Raw genomic sequence first — 24,185 nt, forward strand, 5'->3', positions numbered from 1 at the left:
GTAGAACTTAATTGAAAAGGGTCCTAAATTTCTTTTTAATTCATTTATGCATTTTTAATTTGGTAAATCATTATTGACCTAACAATGTTGAAAAGGGTAGAACTTAATTGAATGGAATTTTGTACTTTTAACTTTGAATGTCTACTTTGGACTTCCACTTGGATTGCAACTTTTATACTGAGTTTTTTACAGTATGTTTAGAAAATAATACTATTGCATGTTTTTTTAGATGTGATGTGTGTTTTTAAAAAAATGATAGTTAGAAAATGTGTTTACGGTTAAAAACAGTTACATGGCATCTTCTATTTTTTTTTAAATTTATTTATAGAAGACTCAGGGTTTAATTTACAGTCCTGTGACTAAGAGACATCCTCTTCTCTGGCATCCTCAGTGAACACATTTTCCAAAGAAAAATTCTTACATTTTTTGTGAATACATTTTTCAATCACTTTTTTACCTTACATATATCAAATTGCTACAGTAATTTTTCTACAAAAAATCTAGAAAAATGCAATCCAAACACAACCTAAGACTTAGGGATCATGGGAGAGTTGGCATCCTCTTCTCTGGCAAGGCAAACAAAACACAAGCCAGATAAAATACAGTCCTGTGACTAAGAGGCATCACTGTTCAAATTCAGGCCAAAATCTAGTTTTTTGCTTTTTTTTTTTCCTGTAATTTTGGGTCATATGTTATTTTCAAGTTCGACGAAGAAACACTTTTTTTGTCCTAGCAAGAAAAAAAAAACTAATTTGCTTGTTAATTCAGTTACTTACTGCAGTAATTTTACTTATAACTCTTTTGAGTATAATGTTTTGTTTTGTTCATATTTTGGACAAGAAAAGTTACCAAATGTCATACCATTTTTACTTTATTCTTGTCTAAACAAAGATCAAAGAATAAAATTCGGAAATGCAGCATAAGGTGTTTCTAAAACGACCCTTATTCATCAAAGAAAAATGAATATTTCACATTTGGTTGACCAGAATTTTTTTTTCCCAACTCGTCTCCTTGTTCTGCAGAATTACTTTAGAGGCTAAAGAACAAGAACAGGGACAAAAGCAGATTAGGGAAGACCCAAAAGAAAGAGTCCTTGGGAAGACCCTAGTTCGTTGGGCCTTTGCTGTAGGATTTTGGATACCAGTGTATAAACTCATGTCCCAGGGAAAGTAAAAGGGGAACTGCTTAATTTGTGGTTCATGCTACTGCTACTGTTTCTTTCTTCAACAAAAGAAAATAAGAAATTCAAGTGAATTGATTCTTTATGTGCAATGTACCAGGCTATGAGAACATGCAAAGAGTGGATAGTATCTTATAACAGTAAATAAACACATCAGAAAGGGAAGCACACTGCAGGACCAAGAAAAGAACATAGAGGTTCCACCAATAGGCCCTTGATATCTTTGCTGTTATTTTGGTGAGAACCGACTTCTTCAATGCTCTTCCAGGAAAAAAATGTACACCATCTTTGGTAAAAGGAACATATGGGAAAAGGAGAAACAGACGGATGAAGTTTGGGAAACGAAAAGTTGTTATTCCAAAACTTCAGCTACATCTTGATTTTCATTGGGTTCATTCATTGAAATGTCAATGCCATGGATTGACAAATCTTTGCGCAACAAATCTGCATTCTTGAATTGAATACCTGTGAAACCAGCTTCAATTGCTGCCTCGACATTCCTCATCCTGGTGCAAACATCATTCATTCATCAGTCACTGCACATTGTAAGAACCACACACACACAAACTCTTTCTCAAGCACAACCATTTACAAACTGAGATACTGCTAAATGAGCGAAAAGAAAGCAGCTAGATATGCTACAGGAAAGATGTTGAACCAGCTAGTTTTCTTTGTTAACTTGCACGGAAATTGATGAATCAACATTCAGTCATCATTTAACACATTTAATTGGCAAACCACTAAGAAATCAGATGTATGAGATTAACTAAGTACAACATGTAGAACAATAGTTGCCCAAAGAAGTATGGAGAAAGAAAGTCAACTCTTAAATGCAAAATGTTACATAACATATGACAATACAGAGAGATCCTCCTTTTCAACCTTCTGTCAGTCCAAACATCACTTTGAGATTATGAATTGCAGTTTATAAAAGCATGCCCATTTCACAATTAAGTGTTATAAGAATATTAATGTCTTGTACAAAACAAACATGTATGCCAGGTCACTGTGCTTTTCAATAAAATATGCACTATGCTTTCTTTTTTCTGTGTTTTGATTTTTCCTTTCATTTGAGTTGTGGTAAATAAAGTGAAATGCTTGGCTGACACAGCTGTCACCTTCCTGCCAGCCTTTACAGGTAAAGAGGAGAGAAGAAAGAAGCGGTAAAAGTAATATTACTTTGTGTATCCAAAAGTTCCTAGCTAGCTGAATCTAGAAAACAGTGCACGTCTGTAGTGACTGATATACCAAGCTGTACATTGTGATGCAAAAAAAATACTTACTTATTGACAAAGTCCAGTGCCCTCATTAGTGTCCATTTCAAATTTTTACGTGAACCTGATACAGACCACTTTGATAAAGAACTATACCTGTCATCAATGAAAATACAACTTGCTGGATCAACCTTAAGGCAGTTGAGAACTTCTAGATAAAATTGAGCTTCAGGCTTTCTTTTTCCTGTATTCAGGAAAAAACAGCAATCAACATCGTAAAACAAAAACAATAAGTGGAGAGAGTTCTTTTTTGTTTTTGGGGGGGGGGGGGGGGGGGGGGGAGTGGCTAACTTCTGAGTTCTTACCACTCTAAAGGCTAAAGAGCCTATTGCAGAAGTTATATAAGAATCTTAGGTGGAAATTCTAATAGAAAAATTAGAGTCTAAGAGAATGCAGAGAATTTTCCAAAGAAACTCCAAGTCTGAAGCACAATGATCCCCTTTCTGAAGAAGCAGTATCATAACACAAACTGGCTAAACTGCTACAGCCTCAGATACTTATTTAAATTCTCAAAATTTGACCTGAAGAGAATGATATGTCCTGAATGTGAGGCAAACCACATCATCAATGCACTAGAAAGAGGGAGCAAAAAGGTGAAAATTTTCAGAGCACTAAGATACCAAATATACATGAACAGAATGTCCAGGATAAGTAGGTAGACAGTTTTAGCTTGTCCTCAATCATCTTATACCTGCAGAGGAGGAAAAAATCCAGTTGTCATTTGAAAGAATTGTGCTTTTAGCAAAATTTGCAATTAAGACATACCAAATAGGATAATTCGTGAAAGCATGCATTTCGTAGCCATCTTTCTTCAAAGCACGAAGCAACTCTTCAACACCATCTATGTAGAGATATCCTCTTTTCATACAGTTTTTTAGGCCTGCAATAAAAGTTCAAATCTTGTTCATCAAAAAAAAGAAGAAAAGAACTACAGAAGGCAAATAAAAATCATCATCCAAGGGCTTAGTCTAACTCTAGAAGAAAAAATCCCTAACAATATTTTCTTTGAGGTTTAAGGTTGAGAATATCATGTAGCTTATGCTGAGGAGTAGCCAGTAATTTCCCCCTCTACTAAGCAAAAGTTACTGACAGAAATTATATTCATAGCCTTTCAACAACTCTTGTTAACAAGTCTTTGAATAAGGACTTACCCTCCTTGAAAAGATTTAGATCCCAAGTTCTCAATGAAAAACAACTACCTCATGGAATTTAGAAAAGAAAAAAATTGAAAGGAAAAATTCACATGAGCCTATAAACATGGAGTCATGCATACGCATATGCCTGCCTCCCGTTTCATCTAATCTTATCTTATTATCCTTCATCCCTTAGGCTTGCTTGTCAAGGGAGATTTGAGACCATCGATACAAGGCTAATCATGAATGCCTGCTGATCCTTTATGTGTAAATCAGTGGTGAGGTTATAAAGCTATCATAGTTTATTTCTTACTGTTCATTTAATTAAACTGTCTAGTCTGAGGGTGTCGATCTGCTGCATGTCTGAAGTTTCCAGTGACTTAGAAATCTAGTTCTTACTATAGCAGTACAATTCTAAAGGCTCAGGTTTTAGAAATTATCTGCAAACTTGGCTTTTGCTGCAATTTTTGTTTATTATGAATGGTGGAAGGAAGAGAAAACCATATTCACACATTATTAAAGGACTCCACCAGCTCTTCCAAAAGGAATCCGAAGCACAGTAAGAATGCTAAGCACATTGAGAAGAAGAGCTCAATAAACAAGTGAAATCAACAAACACTATGCTTGATTTCACATATCCCAGAAAGACTTTCTTACTTATTATTCTGGTTTTTCCTGATATAACAATAGAGGGTAGAGAGTTTCTGTATATAAACATTTTCAGGAGGGTTTATCCCTTCTTTAGAAAAGTTGAAACCCTATCTTGCCCTATCAAATCCATCAGAGTACAAAAGCATATGCCACTGCTAAAAGATTCAGCTGAGAAATGAAAGCTGTAATAGTTGCTATAGATACCCAGTTTTGAAGACCCAAGTAGTCACATGTTTAAAAAAAAAAAAATTTAATCTGTTAGCATGGACCATGTTGATAACTTTTCCTTCATTAAACATCGACATACTCATTTCGTGCTTTACTTTTGCCTCCTTGCCGTACATGCTGAGTTACTAGCTTAATCTTATCTAGACACAATACTTGCAGTGCTCCAGCATACAGAGAGAGTACATTCTACTCAAAACAAATGTGAACGCAATTTATGTGCTTTTTGGAAAATAAAAATGAGAAGAAATCTCCCCAACTATATATCATTAAAAAACAGAAGAATTAGATAAGTTGCCCAACTGTAGTTTATCAAGCACCAATGTCAGTTTCATTTCATTAGGGGAAAGGTAGTAACCTGGGACAATTGCAGAAGCTTTTGAAATGTTTAGAAATGTGTAAAGGTTACTGACATTATGTTTTCCCAAAGGGAGAGGTTGTATCATTCAACAATGGCAAATTTCTGAATGGTCGAGTTACAATTCCAAGCAAAGTTGACTGACACAAAGTTATCCAAAAGTGCCAATCCAGGTACCAATTACATTTCATCAAACCTAAATTTAGCCACGAAAGTTGTTAATCACCTTCCAAGTCGAAAGACCTCCCGTCTTTAAAAAATTTCCTGGCCAGCTCTGGCTGAGAGAAAAGAGGTTGAAATAGTTAAAGTAAGAAGCATGAGAATTAAAAAATTCACGAAACTTCAATGTAAGGTCCAAGTAAATGCACTTACTACTGCATATTTACCCTTTCAGCACGATGAAAGGATAGCATACTCAAACTACAGATGCTTCTAGTTAAAAAATGGCTGATGGTAATAGAAAGAGTAACGTGATTCACCTTTAAAGTTGTATAACAAGATAATTACTTGTTTCTCTAGGCTTATACACCCTTGAAGCCTCATAATAATAGTATTCCCTTTATCATAAAGTGTTACCTTTTCCAAAAAAAATTAAATGAACACAAAAAACCCCACAATTTTAATCTAATGGATTAACGGTTTTACAAAATACCACTAGGATGTGTTACTTAATTTGTAGATATGAGTGTTACTACCAAAAACACATCAACATCACATCAACATACTCCAAAGTAATTGTTTAAAAAAAAATCATCTTTTTGGTTATGTACCTCATCTATGAGACCCTTTTCAAATTCAATCCAGGGAGTTGGGTCCTTGCATTCCAATAATTCCTTCATAGACATTCTGAACACAAAATCTCAAAGAATTGGCAGCCAATAAAAAACAAAAAATTAGAACCAGAGTCACCCTTTACAAGTCTAACACGAACAACAACAAAAGAAGAATCATACGAGCATTGAAAACTTAACAGCCCACAGAACTATATCTCCCGATTACAAAATTGAATAACGGGATCCCAAAAGATCAAAACTTGGACCGAATAGCACAGCAAAGAAAAGAAAATACCGGAAGAATGCAGGGACATCCTGGTAAAATGGGTCAAGAACGATTGTATCCATTACATCAAACAACAAGATGGGCAGCTTTCTTCCACCGGTGTAAGCATTACTGATATTAGAGGTGGTGGTGGCCGCGGTGGTAATACTACTGTTGTTCAGAGCCATTTGAGGAGAAATTTTATGGGTTGGTTTTACAATCAGAGAAGAAGTAAACGAGGAAATGAAAGGTTTCCATGTTGATGATGATGGTAAAGCAGCCGCCATTCCATCAGCTTCTCTTCTTGCAAGCGTTCGCTGTTACTGATAATACCAGTGGTCCGTTTTTTTTTTTTTTTTTTTTGGCCCCTTACAAGTAGTCGTACTTTGCTGATAATGTGCAAAGGTGCGTTTGCTTTGCTGCCTTGATTGGCTCACAAAATATTTGTGTCCGCAGGGGAAAATTCAAAATAGTCTCACCCAAAATTGATATTGGTACCCTCCAATTTGTTATAACATCTCTTTTTTTTTTTTTAACTACCTCTATAGTATAAATAGATTAAAAAAATGTTCATGTAATTTATTTCGATTACACTTTGAGAGAAGATAGAGTTTTTGCAACTATAATAAAAGATAAGAACATTTATACATATAGGAGTGTCGACAAGCAAATGTGAATATTGAATTTTATCCTATCAGTAATAATACAGAATAATTAAATTTAGATGATAAATTATACTAATACCTCTTAAAATTTGTCAAATCAAGGGTACCATGTGTTTAGTTTCCCCAATTTTGTGATTTCGAGATAATATTAGAAAGCATAGGATTTTCTTTTTCAAATTTCATGATTTTTTGATCAAAAATAAATTTCATTAACAAATTAGTGAAAATCATTAAACGCGATTTGATTTATATTACTACCCTAATGACAAATTAAATACGCATGAGAGCAGATACAATAGATCTAATGAAAAATAACAAAAAATTTTTAAATTATCTTCTAATAAGATAAATCACTGCAACTCACTTCTGTGCATGTTACAATTGACGGATCTACTAATCCCACCCATTTACTCTTGCTCGTTTATTATAACTTTACTTTAGTCAAAATTAAGTGCAAAAAAGAAAAAAAAATTGTCAGCTGTACCAAAATGCAAATTTTTAAAATTAGGGAGCTTGACTGAAAAATTAAAACTCCTAGGTGACCCACAAACGGGGAATTGTTCAAGAGCCGAATGCTTATTATCATTTTTTTTTAATCGCAATTTCTACTGAGCATTGAAAAGAACCTTTCGGTCCAATTGAAGAAAACAACAATCCCCAGAACACTCTCAGAGTTTCTTACTCCCTTGTACAATGAGTCTCAACGATTTCGCCATGGTAATTAATTACATATGCTTTCTTGGTAATTCTGCTTTTAAAGTTTCTTTTTTTTTTTTTTGGCTTTTACTTGGCTCCTTGAAAAGTGTATAAGAGATGGGCATGTTATTTTGTCCATGGGGTTGCTCGAATTCAACCAAGAACATTGATTAGAGTTTTTTTGTCCATGGGGTTACTGAAAAAGTTGTAATCTTTGCATATTATAAGCAGACTAAAATAAAGTTTGGTAGCCCTGCTGTCTTGGGAAAAATATGTAATTTTGCTGTGTGGAGTAAAAATAGGTAATTTTGCTGTCTGGAATACAAAAAGATGGATGCCCTGTTTCCTTTTTTCTTAATAACAAGTAAAGTAAAGGTATTTTTCTTTTCTTGCTGGGTGAAATAATGTATTATCGAACTTTGCAGCTTTAATTTTCATTATCAAGTTGAAGACTTTGTGAATCTTTGGAGCTTTTTGGCTAACGTAACTGAAACTCGAATATGAACACTCTTCCATGTTCAACGTTCATGGGTTCCATCTGTTGCCAAGTAAACAATTTTACAGTTACTAGTAGTTGAACTATATGGTGACCGAGCATTGGCTAGAGCTTTATGGACTAATGAAGAATATATGAACCAATGGCTAACTTAAATACATAGAAGATAGTGTTACAGCAATTAAATTTAACTGGAGAATTGTTGTGGAATTCGTTTTGTTTGCTCTGCCTTCTATCTTGATTTATTCTTGTGTTGTGTTTTTGTGAAGAAGTGCTTCTGATCAGCGGATTGCACTGGCTGGTTGTTATGCATATTTTGCAAAGTGGTTAATTGGGAAATCTTACTTGTTTGAACTCCTTGATGCTGAATTTTCAAATATCTACATGCTGTTAATCTCAACCTTTTACCTTCAGAGTCTCCTCTTTTCCTCTTCTTATTATTATTTTTTTCTCCCCTTGTTTAATGACATCTTATTTTGCTGCATTTTGATCTGTTCTATTCAACAAGGGGAGTTTGTCGCTTACTGGCTTTCCCTTAATATATACAACAGCTACATATTTCTGCAGTCAAAATTTTTTCTTTGTATAAAACTTATTGTTTCGATTAAGATGGACTTTCACTTGTATTTAACCTAATTACACTTTCTTATTGGCTTGGTGCTTCTTTATTGGCATTTTTTATTGGCTTCTTCCTGATGTCATTGTTTTGTTTATATTCATGTCACATTACTGCAAGATATCATCTTATCTGGTGTCTATCTACTACTCGAATTCTTATCAATTGTAATGAGATTTAACAAGTAAACAAACAGGTTGTACTGCTGTTTAGACATAATATCTGTATCCCAAGATCTTATGCTGGTTTATCTTTTGTCTCAAACACGCAATTCAGTGCTGCATTGTATTATGCTTGCTGTTTTGTGTTGATAATTATAGTGGCATCTTTTGTAGGTTGAAGAGTTGGCTTCTTTAATCAAAGACAATCTTCATTGCAAGCATCTTGTTCTCTCTGTGGAAGCAGCCCTGGTGGATTTCCTTCAGGATGATACAAGGTAACATTCAGCTGACACCATAATGAATAGTTGCTTGTAAGTGTCTATGAGTAATAACCTTCTTTTTGTTTCTGAAAATTGTGAAACTGGAGATTGACATTGCTGAAATCTGAATCGACTCAGAAAGAGCACTCTCTTGACACAGCCTAGTACTGGTAGAGTTGCAATGTCCAGAATTATGGCTGCATGGCACAGTCACAGTCTGCACATATAATAACTAGAAATGGGAGACATCAGATGGGTAAAGGGGCCGATATAGTTGGGATTTAGATGTTTGACTTTTATATTGGTTCATACTTAAGCTCTTGAAATCATTGCTAGATATTACAAGAAAGAAACAAGTCAAAAAGATGGCTTCTTGTGTAAATCCGTGGACTTGAGAAATGTTCTTGAGTACTCATGCTTGTTGAACCATTTTATATACCAAAAAATAAGTATTGAGGCTAATAACGAGTTCAGTAAGGGCAAATATGGCACTAACTGGCCATAATTTGATCTTGTTGAAGTCTCTGTAGTAGTAGTTTCAGAACAACTTCCTCTCTGAATCTAATAGATATGAGCTTCTTTGCTGAAATGAATGTCAACATATTCCATTCCCTGAGAGTGAGAGGAAGTTGCTTAACATCGGTGACGTTGTATAATGATGAGAATTCTTGTTAGCACGTTAGTGAATTCCAATCAATTCATGAAGGATCTGGAAATGTTATATAATGTAGACTAGGGATACATGCAGCATATATCATTTTTGACACTCATGGCTTTCGTAGAGTGTTGACCCTTTTTCCACTCCATGTGACATGACTTCCAGTTGGGTTAAGTATAGCAGATTTAAATGCTTGCAAATGATTTTAAGTTGTCAATTTATTTCGAATTCCTGAATTTTGTAAATTAGTAAATTTAGGAATGCTAATTTTTTTTTTGTAGTTTTTCTATAAACTGATTGTTATAGAGTGGTTGTGTGTTTGATTTGAATATGTTTCTTTACTCTTTCGATTTGCTGATCCTCAAAAAGATTTCTTATGTGCATGCACCTAAGAATGGAAGTGGAGTTGTATTTGAAGGATTTCAGTCGGGAATTCTCTGTTAAAATTTTCAGTTTTTTGGAGTTACATAATATTGAGTTAGATGTTGGTATTTACTGCATTTGGCTACGGGACCTTTTTCTTTTTCTTAATTCACCCTTATGTAAGTGATGCTCTTCTAAGTCTATATTTAGTGGTGAGATTTTTTATTTCAGAAGTGTCCTAGGACCTTAAGTACTTTCTAGCTGGTAGTCCATAGTAGGTTGCTAAATGGTCTGCTATCTCTTTTTAATGGGTGACTTTCAGTTCTTTTCACCCATTAGAGAGAGAGAGAGAGAGAGGTTGCTAAATGGTCTGCTATCTCTTTTTAATGGGTGACTTTCAGTTCTTTTCACCCATTATTCCTTCGTTGCAATGACCATTGATTTCCTTTCTCTTAGTTTGCTGCTTCAAATCCTGGAAACTATGGTCAAAGACATTAGAGGAGTTTATGAAAATATAATGGAGTTAATCATGTCATATGCAGTTCAGACGGGGTTTTGGAGCTAGAGCCAATGGATTCCTACAGTCGCCTTCTCTTGCATCGTCTAGCTGATATTTTCGGGTATTAATTTTTCAAACCTTTTCTGAGGTTATTTATGCCACTGTCCTCTTGTGTGATAGTGGATGCCTTAGCTATTGACTTTTTGATTTTTCTCCAGCTTATGGTATTGTTTGATTTTGAAGAGAGGTTATGGTTGTATTGTGGCAGGTTTTCTCATGAATCAGTTGGTGAAGGAGAAGCAAGACACTTAGTTTTGGAGCGATGCTCAGAGACATCAATGTATGCAATACAGTGGTGATTATCAAAAGTCCTTAAATAGCTGAAAGAAAACGTTTGCTGATTGTGGTCACTTGAAACATGAAACTTTAGCTTGATTATGGCTTATCATCTGAGTTGCATATGAAGCAATTCCTTGAAAGCATTAGCTAGCCTTCAAAATGTTTTTACCGATAATATTTCAGCTAGGTACTCTAGGTCGAGGATGATACTCAGTCTTGTTCAGAACTTGCGATGTGAATATTAACTGGGACTTCGGAAAGAAAATTTTAGTCTGCATGGGTGCAAAACTAAGTAGAGAATCTTGACACTGGAAATAGGGAAGCTGGTTTTGAGGTCATGTAATGAATTTTGCATGCATTTAGTTGGAAAAGAAAGTTTATGCTGATTTAAGGAGCACTTGTGATGGTTTGTCATAAGACCTGGACATGGATGTTTCTAAAGGCTGATCCGGCCAATAGCATCCTAAATTCTTTCCAAGTCCTTCAGAGTTTAACATTATTCTCAATGCTTTAGATTTTAAGGCTCTAATACTCTAACCAGCTAGTGCGGATTCTTGAGCACTTCTTTAACTTGTTTTCAGCCAATAATGAATCTTGAATGGTTTGGGGCTGCACAAAATGCTGGCCATTTTGCCACATATTTAAAGACTTTTATAGTATTATATTGAAGCTTATTTTGAGAGCATATCTCCAGTTTTTTATTAAATTAAAAAACAATCCAGTGTCTGCTTTTCTAAGGTTGAAGATTTAGGTGGTAGGTATGAGTTTTTTTTTTTTTTTTTTTTAGCTTCAGGTACAAGCTTCATTTCTGATAAGCCCTAGTATTCGATTTGCAGACCTTCCATCCTTGTCAGTGATCTACTGTGGCAGTATGATGAATTGCTGCCAACCCCAAAATTTCTGGAAGTATTAGAGAAGAAGAAAGCAGATCAACCAGGTATGGATTTTTTTTGCAGCTAACATTGAAATTGCATAATGGATCAAGTATTTAAGTTTACCTATTCAGCAACATGTGCATAAGTAGTAGGACTTGTATTATTCTACATTGGTGCTATTCAGATCCTCGTAAGAAACGAAGCACATGACAAAAAACACTTCATGTCTGTCAATTGCTATGAATTTTTTTCTTGAAAAACTTCTTGCTCTAGTTATTTGTAGTATACGAAATGTTTGTTCCCAATTCCACATTTTAGTGCTAAGCGCACACAGCAGTGTGTTAGAAGTTCAGTTGGCTTTGATATTGCTTGGTTTTGACACCACTGCACTGCCTTTTTTTGAATTTGTGCCTATTGCTGTATTGTGGAATTAGTTTGAACTAACCTCAATCGTCTATGTTATGATTTTTAAGCCTGTTTATTTGCAAGATATCTGGATCTGTCATGAGGCATGAATTTGAATTCCTTGGAAATCAATCTTGTGAAGAATTTTCCTTCTTTCCTGAATGCTGCCTGATTTGGGTTATGTGTAGAGTACTATTCCATTTTTCTGCAAACTCTTCGGTTGCTTATTCCTAATGGTACTTTCCTGTCTTTTTTATTTCATTTTTTCTTTTTCAATGAAGAGCAAAATAATATAGTTTTAAGCTAAAAATATATCAGAGCCATATAGGTCATTTTTTAACTTTTTAATGTTTTGTAGTGATATTAAATGGTTGTGTAATAGGATTAGATTTTTTTTAAAAAATTTTAAATTTTTTAATATAGAAAAGAGGTCTGCATTCTTGATTTGCACAGACCAACAATTGTATCTCGCTTGACTGCTACTTTGCATGGTTCATCTTCAACAAGTCCTGCATTGCAATGATCTATTTTCTTGCTTTTAGTTGACATGAATTCGTTTTCAGATGACTTCCCTGCATATATTATTTATTGGGTAGAATATGTGTGAGTTTGTAAATCTAGTCTTATTCAAGTGTAACATGCTCGTGTGTGCAGGGCTGAATGCAGAAACACCAAGGCCTGAACTTTCTCTTGAGGAGAGAGAAGCAGCTTATTTGGCAGCTCGTGAACGCATTTTTGCTGTTGATGAATGTAGAACAGGAGAGCTGGTAGAGCAAAGGCCACCAAAGAATCCTACCGTTGCCCGCCGAATGATAGCACATGCTCTTGGACAAAGAATTAAGCCACACAATCATGATACCTCCTCTAGAGAGCCTAATGCTAATGGAAAACAAGCTAAAAATATGATGGTCCAAAATGAGGAGGATGACAACTTCAATTCAGGCGTTGAAGTTTACACTGAGAAAAGTGTCATGCCTGACAAAAATCTGAGTTCAATTGGCAAGAAAAATGAATTGAGGCTCAGTGACAGTGAATCATCACATTCTGGTTTTACCATACCCAAAGATAATATTGATAGACCTAGCAAATTGAGTTCCCCTGGCACACAAAGTGATCAGGCTAATATTCGCAAGGACAACCTCAGAGAGGAGCATATTGGTGCTGCAAAGAGAATGTTTGTTAATGCTCTGGGATTTCATCCAAGAAATGGCAACTTTTCTAGAACCAGACAAACAAAATGATAGCGGATGACACTGGAGCTAGTCCTCTGACTGATAAAGTCCAGAATGGCATTATTTAGTTCGGTGTGCTTGAAAGGAAACAAGGTAATTTAGACCAACGAATGACGTGGGTCTAGTCCTCTCATCTCTAGTCATCCTTGAAGATTAATGGTGGCTTGTGGCAATTTTACAAATCCACTGGATGATTGGGGTGTGGCAACTCTAGAAATCCACTAGAAGATTGGCTTGTGGCAGCTCGAAAAGTCCACCTGAAGATTTTAGCAGCCTTGATCTACTGCGGTGGATACACTGGGATGTGGTCAGGCACGGCAGTTGGGTGTCTTCCTACGGAACCTGGGTGACAAGCGTGTTGATTTTAAGCATAAGGTTAAGCTGAGATTATTCTTATACATTACTACGCCTTCCCTCTTCAGCCTCCCTTACCGTGTATTTTCTTTGAACAGGTTACGTTTCCTGTACTTTGATCTTTAGGTCTTAGAACTGAGTTTCTATTAGTTTTGACTAATTGTCATCACATTGGCTGCGTTTAGTTGCACTGTTAGCTAGAATATTTATATCTTTGCGGTCTTATAATTGAGGTATTTAGGCAAACTTCAAATGTTTGAATGTAGCCAATAGACATTTCTGCTTAGATATCGAGAACTTTGCAGATTTAGTCCCGAAACTTGGTTGATTGACCAAGATATAGAAAACCAACTCCTCTTGCCTCCGGTTGATTGGCCAGAGGTCTAGAAGGGATTTCATTGATGAGCAAAACTCGTCTCCTTCATCAACTCTTATCAAGATCTGGCTCAGCCAAAAGAAAGAATTTTACACTATAAACCCGTAAAAGAATATCATGATGCAAGGGATCAAGCTAATAAGCTATTCCCTCAATATCATCTGCACTATATGTACGTAATATACAGATCATGCAACAACAATCTTCGCTGCAGTTTTACTCCCTTGTGTCATCCTTCTCATCGCAAGAGAATATGGCACCAAAATCAGCATTTCAATTGGAGCAGATAGTTCCAAGCATCAAATGCTTCACATGTTCTTGTGTCAGTTCAACAATTGTTTCACTCCACATAATTCTGGAATTTCTTGAAACACATTCCAGAGAATTGGCAATCCAAGCAGCAGCGGATTTTTCTCACTAAGGGCAGACATGCGAAAACTATGAGCGACTTCTCAGTGAAGGAGACGACTTCTTTTCGCTTAAAGCATGAAGTATTGACTGAGCAGCGACCAATTTGTCCCTCAGGATGACATTATAATCGTACATATTTTGAAGACTTTTTTGGAGGTCAGCAATATTAACATCACCGGAAGCATTAGATTCTGCAAACATAAAGAAAAATTACAAAAGGAGAAGATATGACACCCACCAGACAACAAAAGATACTGTAAAAGCCAAAGCAACAACCTAAGCAAGTAGAAGTGTAGAAACAATAAGAAAGAAAAGGAACAAAATTGCAGGTTAAAAAAACAAGAACTCACCAAGAGCTGGAGGCGGCGGAATAGTTAAACCATCCAGAAGGGGAAATGCTTTGTTGACTTCTCCAAGATTTGAACCAACAGTTGAATCATGTTTTACATTTTTTACGTCTTTAAATCCTATCCGTTCCTGAACTAGGATGAGATAAGAATATAAGAATGTCTTCCAGCTTCTGATAGCCAATAAAAACTTCTTCCACAAACTCTCCGGGAAAAACACCAATTGAATATAGAGTGCACATATGGCATAAGTAATGCATAAACAATGACTACAGAAGACGGCAAATAAATTAGACAAAAGCAATTAGAGCTATCACTATACAGTAATCACAAAAATTTTCAGTCACAAACTTCACGACACATTATGAAATCTTGACTAATCTAAATTTCAAGCATATACGTCACATAAGACACTCAACTTCTTATTCTGCTCTTATAGTCCATGAAGGTACTCATTCCTGTGTTCTCTCTTTTGTCATGAGTTGGTCAAATAGATTGTAGGAGATTGGTCAAATAGATGTCTTCTTGCAGATGGGGTCTAGAAAGAGAGAGAGTACACAACAGCATTAAGACTGTAACTAATAATCCATTACAATCCACTTTATCCAAGTATTAGCAGTGGTTTTGACCATCAGAAATGTCATTACCTGTCTATGGCCATTATACTGTAATTATTATTCTATGGCCATTCCAATGTAATTAAGGATATGATCAATGTTTCCAGAAAGATACACAATGTCACACTCTTAGCATTTCTTAATGAAGTCACATACCAAGCTCCTGAAATACTGAGCCAAGCAATATTTCCAAACCAAAAGACAAAAATGACTACAATACAGTTATGGCTTTAAAGAGCAAGTTCCAACAAAAAGTTGACCATGTTAGTCTGTTAAAAAGTCCTATATGTAACAAAGCAAGAAACAGAGATAACTCACGGGCTCACTAGTGGAATATGAGGATCTCTCTTCCTGGTTTGATGTAGGCTTGGTTGAATATTTAGTAACCTGAGCATAGCTGATTTCAGGGACAGCTTGCTGTTGGGTAGATTATCAATTCACTTGGTTAGAAATTTCCAGCTGTTAAATAAGAATAAAACTATATAGGTAGCATCTACTGATGTTACTCTGCCATAATTGATTAACTACCTGATGACTAGGTAGGTTGCTGTTTCTGCTAAAACTGATCATCTCCAAATTTTTATGCTGCCTTGTTCTATGTGATGATTTGCTTTTCTGGAAAGACTCCACCGCAATGCCGCTACAGCATCCTCCATTTCCCACGTTTGTATGGCTGTCATCCAGTGAGCTGCATCCCCATGTATACATCACATATTTCCTCAGCTATTTGAGAACAAATATACAACTAGTTAAACAAACAACTTGAATCATAAGTACAGAATTTCTTGTGTCAATGTAGTATAAAACAGGTTCAACCCAAAATAAGAAAACTTGTTTCTGTTATCTCCATGCAAGAAAACTCACTTTATCCCAACGTTCTTGAGCTTTTCGACGATTTCTGATGTTTCTCATTACACTATCCTCGTGTCGAAGCTTCTTGATCCTGCATTCGAACTGTAAAATAAGATGGTTAGGAAATTCTATGACTCCTTTCTGTTTAGTATAACTGAATAGTCCAAGCATCAAAAGGAAAACTCCTTTCTGTTTAGTAGGAAATTTCAATGTGCTCCATACTGTTTTTCTACCATAAGTACCTTTTTAATTTCCATTATTAAGTTAATTTTAGTGGTCAATCGACACCCGAAATCTAGAACAAAAATTTTGGTCGTTACTAGGGAAAATTTCCAGTGATCACATAGCTCTGAAGATTTGACTGTATAGTAACATAATTGAGGAGGACATGTGAAATGGTTGATAAAGATTAGTTTTACATCAAGGTAACTAAGGATGCAAATCAAATATAAAGAAGAAAGAAAACATATCCGAATATCCTTTTAACAAGATAACGTGGTGGCTCTCTGGAACTATTAAATAATAGACTGATTCATGAATCTCTATCAACCTCTGGTGAATGTCTTCAATCCGCAGCTCAAAACCATATTTCCTTAAACAAAACTGAAACCCATCTGCAAGAATGTTGATGGGGATACTTGTAATTTCTCCTTCAGACTTTCCAATGTTTTCTTTTTCTTTCCTGAAAGGTGTGGTGTGTGTATCAAGGATTACGAAATATGTCTGGCTTTTTGCAACGTTTTTAAGCACAAAATCATGCCAGCAATGTGGGAGAAGGTCTCATTTGCAACTTGCTTTTCCAAACTGTACAGCCACTAAATCTACAAAGGTATCATGCACTTTGTTAACTCATTGGAAAACTACTGGCTGGACTTCTTCAAATTTTATTTTGTAGCAGGAATTTCATGGGAATTTTAAGTCATTATGGCAGTATGTAATACCATAAGACTTCCAGGTATAATGCCTATTTAGCAGGCTTCAAAACCTTAGAGCACGGAACAACTGCAGAATTCCATCAAGCCAATCCTGACTCCTCCAAACTCCAAAAGCCTTTAAAATATATAAAGAAAATGAAAAATTAAGAGAAAAATGATAGACCCATTTGTAAGACGTGCTTTGAATACTTTATCCATCTAGTATTGATGTGGTATTACTCGTCTAATATGATCAGACCTCAAACTTAGAGATGCTACTTTTGATGCAATGCATAACTTTAAGCACAATAAATAATAATCACAGGGTATTTTCTAAGGCTAAGGATCATTTCCCTGAGCTATGATTAAATGATTTTAAGATAAAACTTGGAGGAAAAACAAATTACTAGGATCATTCCCCTGAGCTATGCTCAAACAAAAGAACGCCACAGCATATCAAGTTCATTGGAGATTCATAAGGAAAGCAAAGTGAAATGCTGGATTAAAAAGAACATACTTGCACCAAGAAATAGAAGAAAATGCCAATGCTGAAGCAATAAAGGCCACCCAAATCCGCCAAGAAGCTAACTGCAATCCTTGGAAAAGGAATATAGCATCAAATTATTGACCGAAAAGATTTTATTCAGGCGTGAATCCAAATCACGTTGATAGACAAGCCAGTAGATGTTCCAAAATAGAGCCCAAATCTCCAAAAACGAAATTATTAGAGAAAGCTATAAGCTCCAATCAAACTGTAAGTGCTTCAGGATGCCATAAGAGCATGATGTTGTAAAACTGACAAGAATAGAGGGTGGCACTGAAAAAAGTGAACCAATGCAGAAGATTTTCATTCAATATGGCTTCCTAAGAGAGGGAACACATGCATAATAGGCAGACAACTGGAGAATATAATGAAACTTCACCAATGACACTATAGTTCATATCAGACAATGCAATGCATAATAGCTGCAGCGAGAAAAATTCAGCAAAAAATAGTAGCAAAAGGACAAAGTCAGGCAGCAAAAACAGAATATTCCAAAGAATGAGCGTGACTTAAAAATCAAGATAATCACTCACCAGGCCCCACAGTGTTCTGGCTGTCAATCTCAATAATATAGTCAGAGAGAAAATTGACATACAGGGTGGTGTTGATCAAACCATCATTGGAGTTCTCAAGAGAAGCTCGAAGTTGACTGATATCAGTAAAAGATGAGCCCGGAAGGAAATCATGAAATAATGGTTGGATGAGCCTTAGATCATGCATATTACGGTAATGTCTAGGAAATAGATTGAATTTCAATATATTTGGCTCTGGCCCCCTAAATGTAATTGGTTTGCTCTGGTCATTGCTATTACTGTTTAATGTTCCACTGACAGAGCTTAAATGCTTCTTATCACCATGCCTTTTAGCAGTTAGTTTGAACTGGTATCCAACAGCAGTAGCAGGATCATTTGGGAGATCAACAAATTGCCATGATATATAGGCAACACCTCGGACAATCTGGCAGTTGTTACACTGAAGGGTGATGGTGGGTCCTGTACTGGTATTCAGGCAAGAAAAGTTGACAAAGCTAGAGAGTGGAGCAACTTTAGAATCAAGGCTTCCTGGATTCCCGGCAACTAATGTCCCAAGCCCACGTAAATTCGAACAGCTCATGCTAGAAATAGTTGTGATATTAAATTCCATGTCATTCACAAAAGAGGTTAAATCAGGTGCATTTATTGCTCTAACACTATGCACTTCCACACTTCTCTTAGATATGACATGGTACAGCAAACTGCAGAAGATAATAAACTAACTGTCATTATCAAAGTACAATAACCATTGGAAAAAAAAAAGCAATTATACCATCACTAACAGAAAGAATGCAGTACGTGGATATAAAATCTTGCAAAAAGAAACTCATTACTACAATGAATAAATAATATCTTTACTCACGCAGCAAACAGACCAATAAAAAGGATCCAACTTGCAATCGAGAAGGTTCCACCAAGCTCTGTTTTGCGCTTCATAACTACCTTCTGGTCATCCTAAAAAACATCACAATATTCATAAACTCATGTAAGCAGTCAGATGTAAAATGAAGTTATCTAAATAATATTGAACTTTTGCATGCCCAAATAAGAGAAGTTACATGTTTCAAATAGGAAGCCAAGATAGTCTAAAACAGATGTCCCACATTGGATGCAATAACAGATAAACTCTTTCAAAAAGATGTACTTTATGCGTTAAGCGGCGATGATGAGGTGTTAACCAAGGTGCTTGTTGAAACGGTGTATTTCACTATGAACTAGCGTTTTAATGTTATCCAACTGGATGTTTATCCCAAGCCATTAGGACATTAGCTCTGATAGTTAACGTGGTTCAAGTATACATACGTGTGTGAATGTTGAAGTATCAGACATCTAGCATCAAAATGTTATTCTAGGCACACGCTAATGGCTTCAACTTTCTATGTCCAACATATAGTTAACATAGAAGCGTATACATACGTGTAAATGTTGAAGTATCATAATCTAGCACCAAAACGTAACTCCAGGCAGCCAATAATAGATTCAATTTTGTATGTCCAGCCACTTGGTTAAGCAAATCACACAATGTCACGTTTGAATTTCACATTTATATCTTGGTTTTGATACTAACTACTCATCTACAAACCTATAATCACATATGCTTTCTCTTTTTCTTTTTAATTTTTTCCCCCAAAACTTGCAAGGAAATAATTGCACCAAAAACAAGTAATTTTATCGCATATACTTCCAAAAAAGTAATAATCCACCAAAAAAACAGCAAATTTGTCGCACATTATGCTTCAATAATTGCAATTTAGCTCTAGCTCTATCTATAGCACAAATCAGCTGAAAGTAAAATCTTACAAGCCAGTGGCGGGTGGCAAAGCAGACATCCAAGCGGCTAATCCACCAGCGGATCATGAACCACGGCGAGCGGCCGTCGCCAAGAGGGCCCACAAGGCGCAAAATCAAGCACAACAACAACCAACTCAGCAGCATCAGAAGCGTAGCCTCAAGAAACACAGCTTGTGATTGAGTGAACTTCTTAATGGAGTCAAAATTGAAGATGGTCATCGGGAAACCAATAGAGTAATCCACCCCTGACTGCATCTCCACCGGCTCCCACCCCAAGAACAGTTGGCAGCTTCTTCTACTTCCATTGAAGATATAACCAGGGTTGCAAGCACAAAAACTTGTATTATACCGGAAAGCATTACTTGGGCATTGCATTATGTTGCTATTTTCTACTAATTAGTTAACGTTTTGGTGCAAAAATCCAATCTTGGGATATGTGTTCTGCTTATTGATGCTTATTTGTTCATTAATAACTTGGGTTTGGGAAATTTTAATGGGGCTTTGAAGTTTCGGTGGAGTTATCAATGAAGTGGAGGAAGGGAAAGAAGGAAAAAGAGAGGAGGAAGAAAAGGATTTCTGGAGAAGTCCAGAAGTAAAGAATGTTTTAGAACTGGGCACAACAAAAGGCGTGATCTTTATTTTAACTTTTTGAGGGATAAGAACTACGGTTGGGGGCCTTAAGTATGATATGTGGGAATTATCAAGGATGGGAAGACAAAAATATATACTGTTGACAGGTAATCAGGCCAAGGAAAGCAAAAAGATGGAAGCAAACTGAACAGAAGCAAAAGCTAAAAGACGAATAGGAGGAGTAGCATAAGAAAATCACGTGCAGGCCAATGCTAGGCACCGTACATTTGTGAATCTTATTGGGGTATACTGTAGGAATTTGATAAGATAATAGGGATCTAAGTGCAATTCTAGCCAGTAATTTTGCTTCTTCGGCACAACCGACACCGGTTCTGTTCTAGAGTTGGTTCCATCTCTCAACTTATTCCTGTCATTTTATCTTTCCCTCTCCGCTCCCTTTCTCTTGGCTGCCCTCAAGCTCTGAACTTTGCAAAAGCTCCTGCATTTACATTGGTTAATTTGTTTGCAGAAAAGGGATACTTTGTTTAATTGTGGCCAAGCTTTATCAATATTTCTGGGCTAAAATCTAAGCTCTTCTTGGATTATATGAGGTCAGTGAGCTGCTTAAACCTTGACCCTCTTGGCATTGCTCTTTAATTAATGATTTCAGTTTTTGGTCGATCAATTGGTGGTCTTTTCATTTGCGTTTTCTTTCTATAAAGAGAATTGTGCATTCCGCTTTTCTCTTTTTCTGGAAAACAAGAATTTGAATACTTTTACAGGAGTGATTTCTTTTAGATAGAATTGAGTTTGAGGGCAAACTCCAATACTGAAAGAAAGGAACTTTTTACATTAACACTTAGGATAACGTGCTGCCCTGGAGTTCCCTCGTTTCAAATTATCACATTTACGCACCATCTTTCCTAGCACAAATTTTTTGGATTATGAAGCAGCAAGAACGTAATCAAAGATTGAATGCACTATAAATTGTAGACAGCACAAAGGTTATGCACTTATGTGTTTGTTGTGGAAATCTTTTTGAGTTAATATGTGGACTGGATAAGCTTGAATCTGCAACTCGTTTTTATTTACAGAATATTCGTACTTTTTTTGCCGTGGGCTTGCAGGTTTGCAGTGTGGTGTGCTTTTGTTGCAAAAGTTGCCAGCTGCAGTCAACTATGCCAGGAAAAGGTTTTCTGAAGGCACTGCCCATATTAGCCACATCGGCTGCTGTGATCCTTGGTGGAGCATTTACTATCTCTGCTGTTACCTCTTCACTTGTTCGATATGGTATCTCAAAGAAAAAGGTACCGAAAATTTCTAACCTTTTGTAAAGTTGTTCCTGCCGAGTGAAGTTCTTGTTCGTGTTGATTTTCATGCGGCTATAGCGTTAAATATGATCTTTGGCTTGATTGCTTCTTGTTAGGAATTAGGAATTTCAAATATGTGCATCTAAAGAAAATGCTTTCCTGTATGCAAGTAAATCTCTGTTTTTGTCCTGTTTGGGTTCAATTCGTAGGCTTTCCTTTTATTCTTTCAGGTTTATAAGAAGTAATAGCACTATGAGTTGCTAAAAGACATTAGTATTATCTTGTGATTGTCTATGTTTGACGTCTCAATGATTCATTGTAGTTTAAGTCTTCAGCCCTATACTGTGTATATGTCGTACTCTTTTACTATTCTTTTTCATTTGCAGGAAAAATATGGAAGGCCTTGTAGGGCATGCAAAGGAAGGGGTTTTTATCCCTGTAAGCTATGCAAAGCAAGTGGTACCATTCAGTGGTCACCATTGTATGATCCTTTGGTTATAAACCCATGTCTTTGCCCCACTTGCGATGGGTTAAAGTGAGTCAGAAAACTAATCATTTTCTTCTCTGTGAGAATGAAATTTTGAGAAGGTTAACTTCTGTTTATTCTTGGTTGTAGGGTGCAACATTGTCTCAACTGTTTGGGATCTGGCTTTGTATAACATATGGGGCTAAAAGGTATCAATTTTTTGTATTGGTATATCATAATACTAAATCCATGAAGTGTGTAGATTGTAGAACCTTTTTATTTTTGTTTTGGTGTGTCAGGACCAACACTCAGGATCTTTTGTTTCTTATGTAGTATTCAGTTAGTCATTCATTTGCCTCTGCTGGCTATGCTGGAATACGAATAGAGTATGTTTGCGGGTTCAATTTTCTGGAATTCAACTTTAGAGGCTATGAGACACTCTTGTTGTGCTTGACATAAAAGGCTCGATTGCCCATTCAAAGAGGTTTAGCAGAATGGTCTGCACTAAGATATCTAATCCGTTGCTCAAGGACATTAACATAATTGAGAGTGATTATTCAAGAAAACTAGTCACAGACAACAAATTATAGTTTGACCATTGAGTCCTGTATTATAATTCAGTTTTATGGAATTTTGAACGCAGCTGGTGCTTCTACATGGTACCAATTATGGTGCTTATAAAGTGGACATATGTAGATTAATGATTAACATCCTCTTGATCTTAATTTTGCTCTTTGTAGCAAAGGCGTGATTTTCCTTCCATTCACACATGAATTAGAGCTGACAAATAATGTCCGTGTTTGTTGTTTTATGAAGTTTGCTGCAGATAAATTACTTAAATGCTGATGAACTTGGGAATAGTGGCTTTGGTTCTCATGTTATGGACGTTATTCGTGCCCATATGGAGTTCTTTTCTTATTGGCTTATCAGAAAATCCAGAGTATCAATTAAACATGCATCATAAAATGGTCATTCTCAAGTGAAACATAATGGTTATTATCATCTTCTGTTTGTTGTAAACTTAGTAGGTTACAAAGGGGACTAGGATCAGCTCGCAGCTGAGGCAGAGGCACTTGGAAGTCAATGATGAATTATAGCAGTCTTCTGATTTGTGTCACTTGTTGCTGTGTAACACTTATTTGGGTGAAACAACAATATCAAGACATTCACAAAGTGGTGAATTGTACAGTGCAAGCATTGTAGTAAAAGGGTTTTTGATGAAGCCTCATGAAGAAGTTCAAGAAAGTCTCTTGTCATCTACTTCTAGCCACATACAGCTGCTACTAGGACTTCTGATTTGCTGAATCATCGAGATGTTTAATTGACAGTACTTGAAAAAGTCCGCACCAACAAGAAAAATGAAAGAATATGGAAGAGAATTTGTTTCCATTTCGAGGTTCAACTTGTCGAGGCGTTATTTTTTCTTTTTTCCTATTAAGTTGTAGTACACGACATACTTATAAATCCAAAACCCATCTCAGTTAAGGTCTATGAATCACTTGTTACACAGAATCTGTTAGTTTCTTGCTAGAGCTGACAAATAAATCCAAAACCTAGCAGCTTGCCTAACCTCTCCACTAATTGTAATGAAGTTATCGCGCATGCATATACTAGAAGAGAAGAAAGGCAAATCATGAACAAGTCATTGCCGAGTTTGGATGCCCTTGATGACGAGTTCTGTAGGATCGAAGAAGAGTTTTCCACTCGCTACCTAATGATAGCTGGTCCTAGTTTCCTAATGAGGCTGGGCCGTATACATTCATCTTACGTTAATCTGTGCAAGAATTTTGTACTTTGTTGATAACAAATATACGTGGTTATAGACTATTTTTGTATCTTTGTCCAGATAAGTAGTCAGATAATCGTTGTTGAGCTGGTCACTTCCATTTTATAAAGATGGAGGAGGATAGTAGGATGGCTGGTTTCTATTCAAATCACAGTTGCGTAGTGGGGTGACAAAGCCAAGGTCCTTGCTA

At 36.1% G+C, this 24,185-nt stretch overlaps 3 protein-coding genes and 1 pseudogene across 14 annotated transcripts; 2 read left to right on the plus strand and 2 right to left on the minus strand.

Moving 5' to 3' along the window:
* Window positions 1-1,237: 1,237 nt before the first annotated feature.
* LOC113710580 (flavin mononucleotide hydrolase 1, chloroplatic-like) lies at window positions 1,238-6,252 on the minus strand (annotated as a pseudogene).
* Window positions 6,253-7,089: 837 nt separating this feature from the next.
* Window positions 7,090-13,797, plus strand: LOC113709465 (uncharacterized). Of its 3 annotated transcripts, none has more exons than XM_027232237.2 (6): window positions 7,090-7,241; window positions 8,668-8,768; window positions 10,317-10,394; window positions 10,542-10,613; window positions 11,449-11,549; window positions 12,547-13,797. In XM_027232237.2, exons 1-6 carry the CDS (start codon window positions 7,218-7,220, stop codon window positions 13,131-13,133), a joined length of 963 nt encoding a protein of 320 aa, XP_027088038.1. In that variant the 5' UTR covers window positions 7,090-7,217; the 3' UTR covers window positions 13,134-13,797. The 3 variants fall into 3 exon arrangements, with proteins under 3 accessions (XP_027088038.1, XP_027088039.1, XP_027088040.1); XM_027232238.2 differs by having other exon boundaries at window positions 7,224-7,241; window positions 10,322-10,394; XM_027232239.2 differs by having other exon boundaries at window positions 7,226-7,241; window positions 10,231-10,394.
* Window positions 13,798-13,924: 127 nt separating this feature from the next.
* Window positions 13,925-20,678, minus strand: LOC113708741 (uncharacterized). Of its 2 annotated transcripts, none has more exons than XM_027231325.2 (9): window positions 19,873-20,678; window positions 18,935-19,026; window positions 18,073-18,773; window positions 17,513-17,583; window positions 16,094-16,183; window positions 15,758-15,952; window positions 15,548-15,646; window positions 14,616-14,742; window positions 13,925-14,456 (listed from the first exon to the last, which is right to left on the minus strand). In XM_027231325.2, exons 1-9 carry the CDS (start codon window positions 20,236-20,238, stop codon window positions 14,293-14,295), a joined length of 1,905 nt encoding a protein of 634 aa, XP_027087126.2. In that variant the 5' UTR covers window positions 20,239-20,678; the 3' UTR covers window positions 13,925-14,292. The 2 variants fall into 2 exon arrangements, 1 of the variants encoding a protein (XP_027087126.2); XR_003452484.2 differs by having other exon boundaries at window positions 14,402-14,456; window positions 14,616-14,747.
* An 11-nt stretch (window positions 20,679-20,689) lies between these two features.
* On the plus strand, window positions 20,690-23,700 carry LOC113708743 (uncharacterized). 9 transcript variants are annotated; one of them, XM_072066171.1, is made up of 6 exons: window positions 20,690-20,835; window positions 20,963-21,044; window positions 21,561-21,740; window positions 22,130-22,278; window positions 22,360-22,418; window positions 23,238-23,700. In XM_072066171.1, exons 3-5 carry the CDS (start codon window positions 21,612-21,614, stop codon window positions 22,400-22,402), a joined length of 321 nt encoding a protein of 106 aa, XP_071922272.1. In that variant the 5' UTR covers window positions 20,690-20,835; window positions 20,963-21,044; window positions 21,561-21,611; the 3' UTR covers window positions 22,403-22,418; window positions 23,238-23,700. The 9 variants fall into 9 exon arrangements, with proteins under 9 accessions (XP_071922272.1, XP_071922274.1, XP_027087132.1 ...); XM_072066173.1 differs by lacking the exon at window positions 23,238-23,700 and adding an exon at window positions 22,543-22,971; XM_027231331.2 differs by lacking the exons at window positions 20,690-20,835; window positions 23,238-23,700 and adding an exon at window positions 23,026-23,175 and having other exon boundaries at window positions 20,850-21,044.
* Window positions 23,701-24,185: the final 485 nt, after the last annotated feature.

This window comes from Coffea arabica, chromosome 9e (assembly GCF_036785885.1).
Source record: "Coffea arabica cultivar ET-39 chromosome 9e, Coffea Arabica ET-39 HiFi, whole genome shotgun sequence".
Classification (NCBI taxonomy): Eukaryota; Viridiplantae; Streptophyta; class Magnoliopsida; order Gentianales; family Rubiaceae; genus Coffea; species Coffea arabica.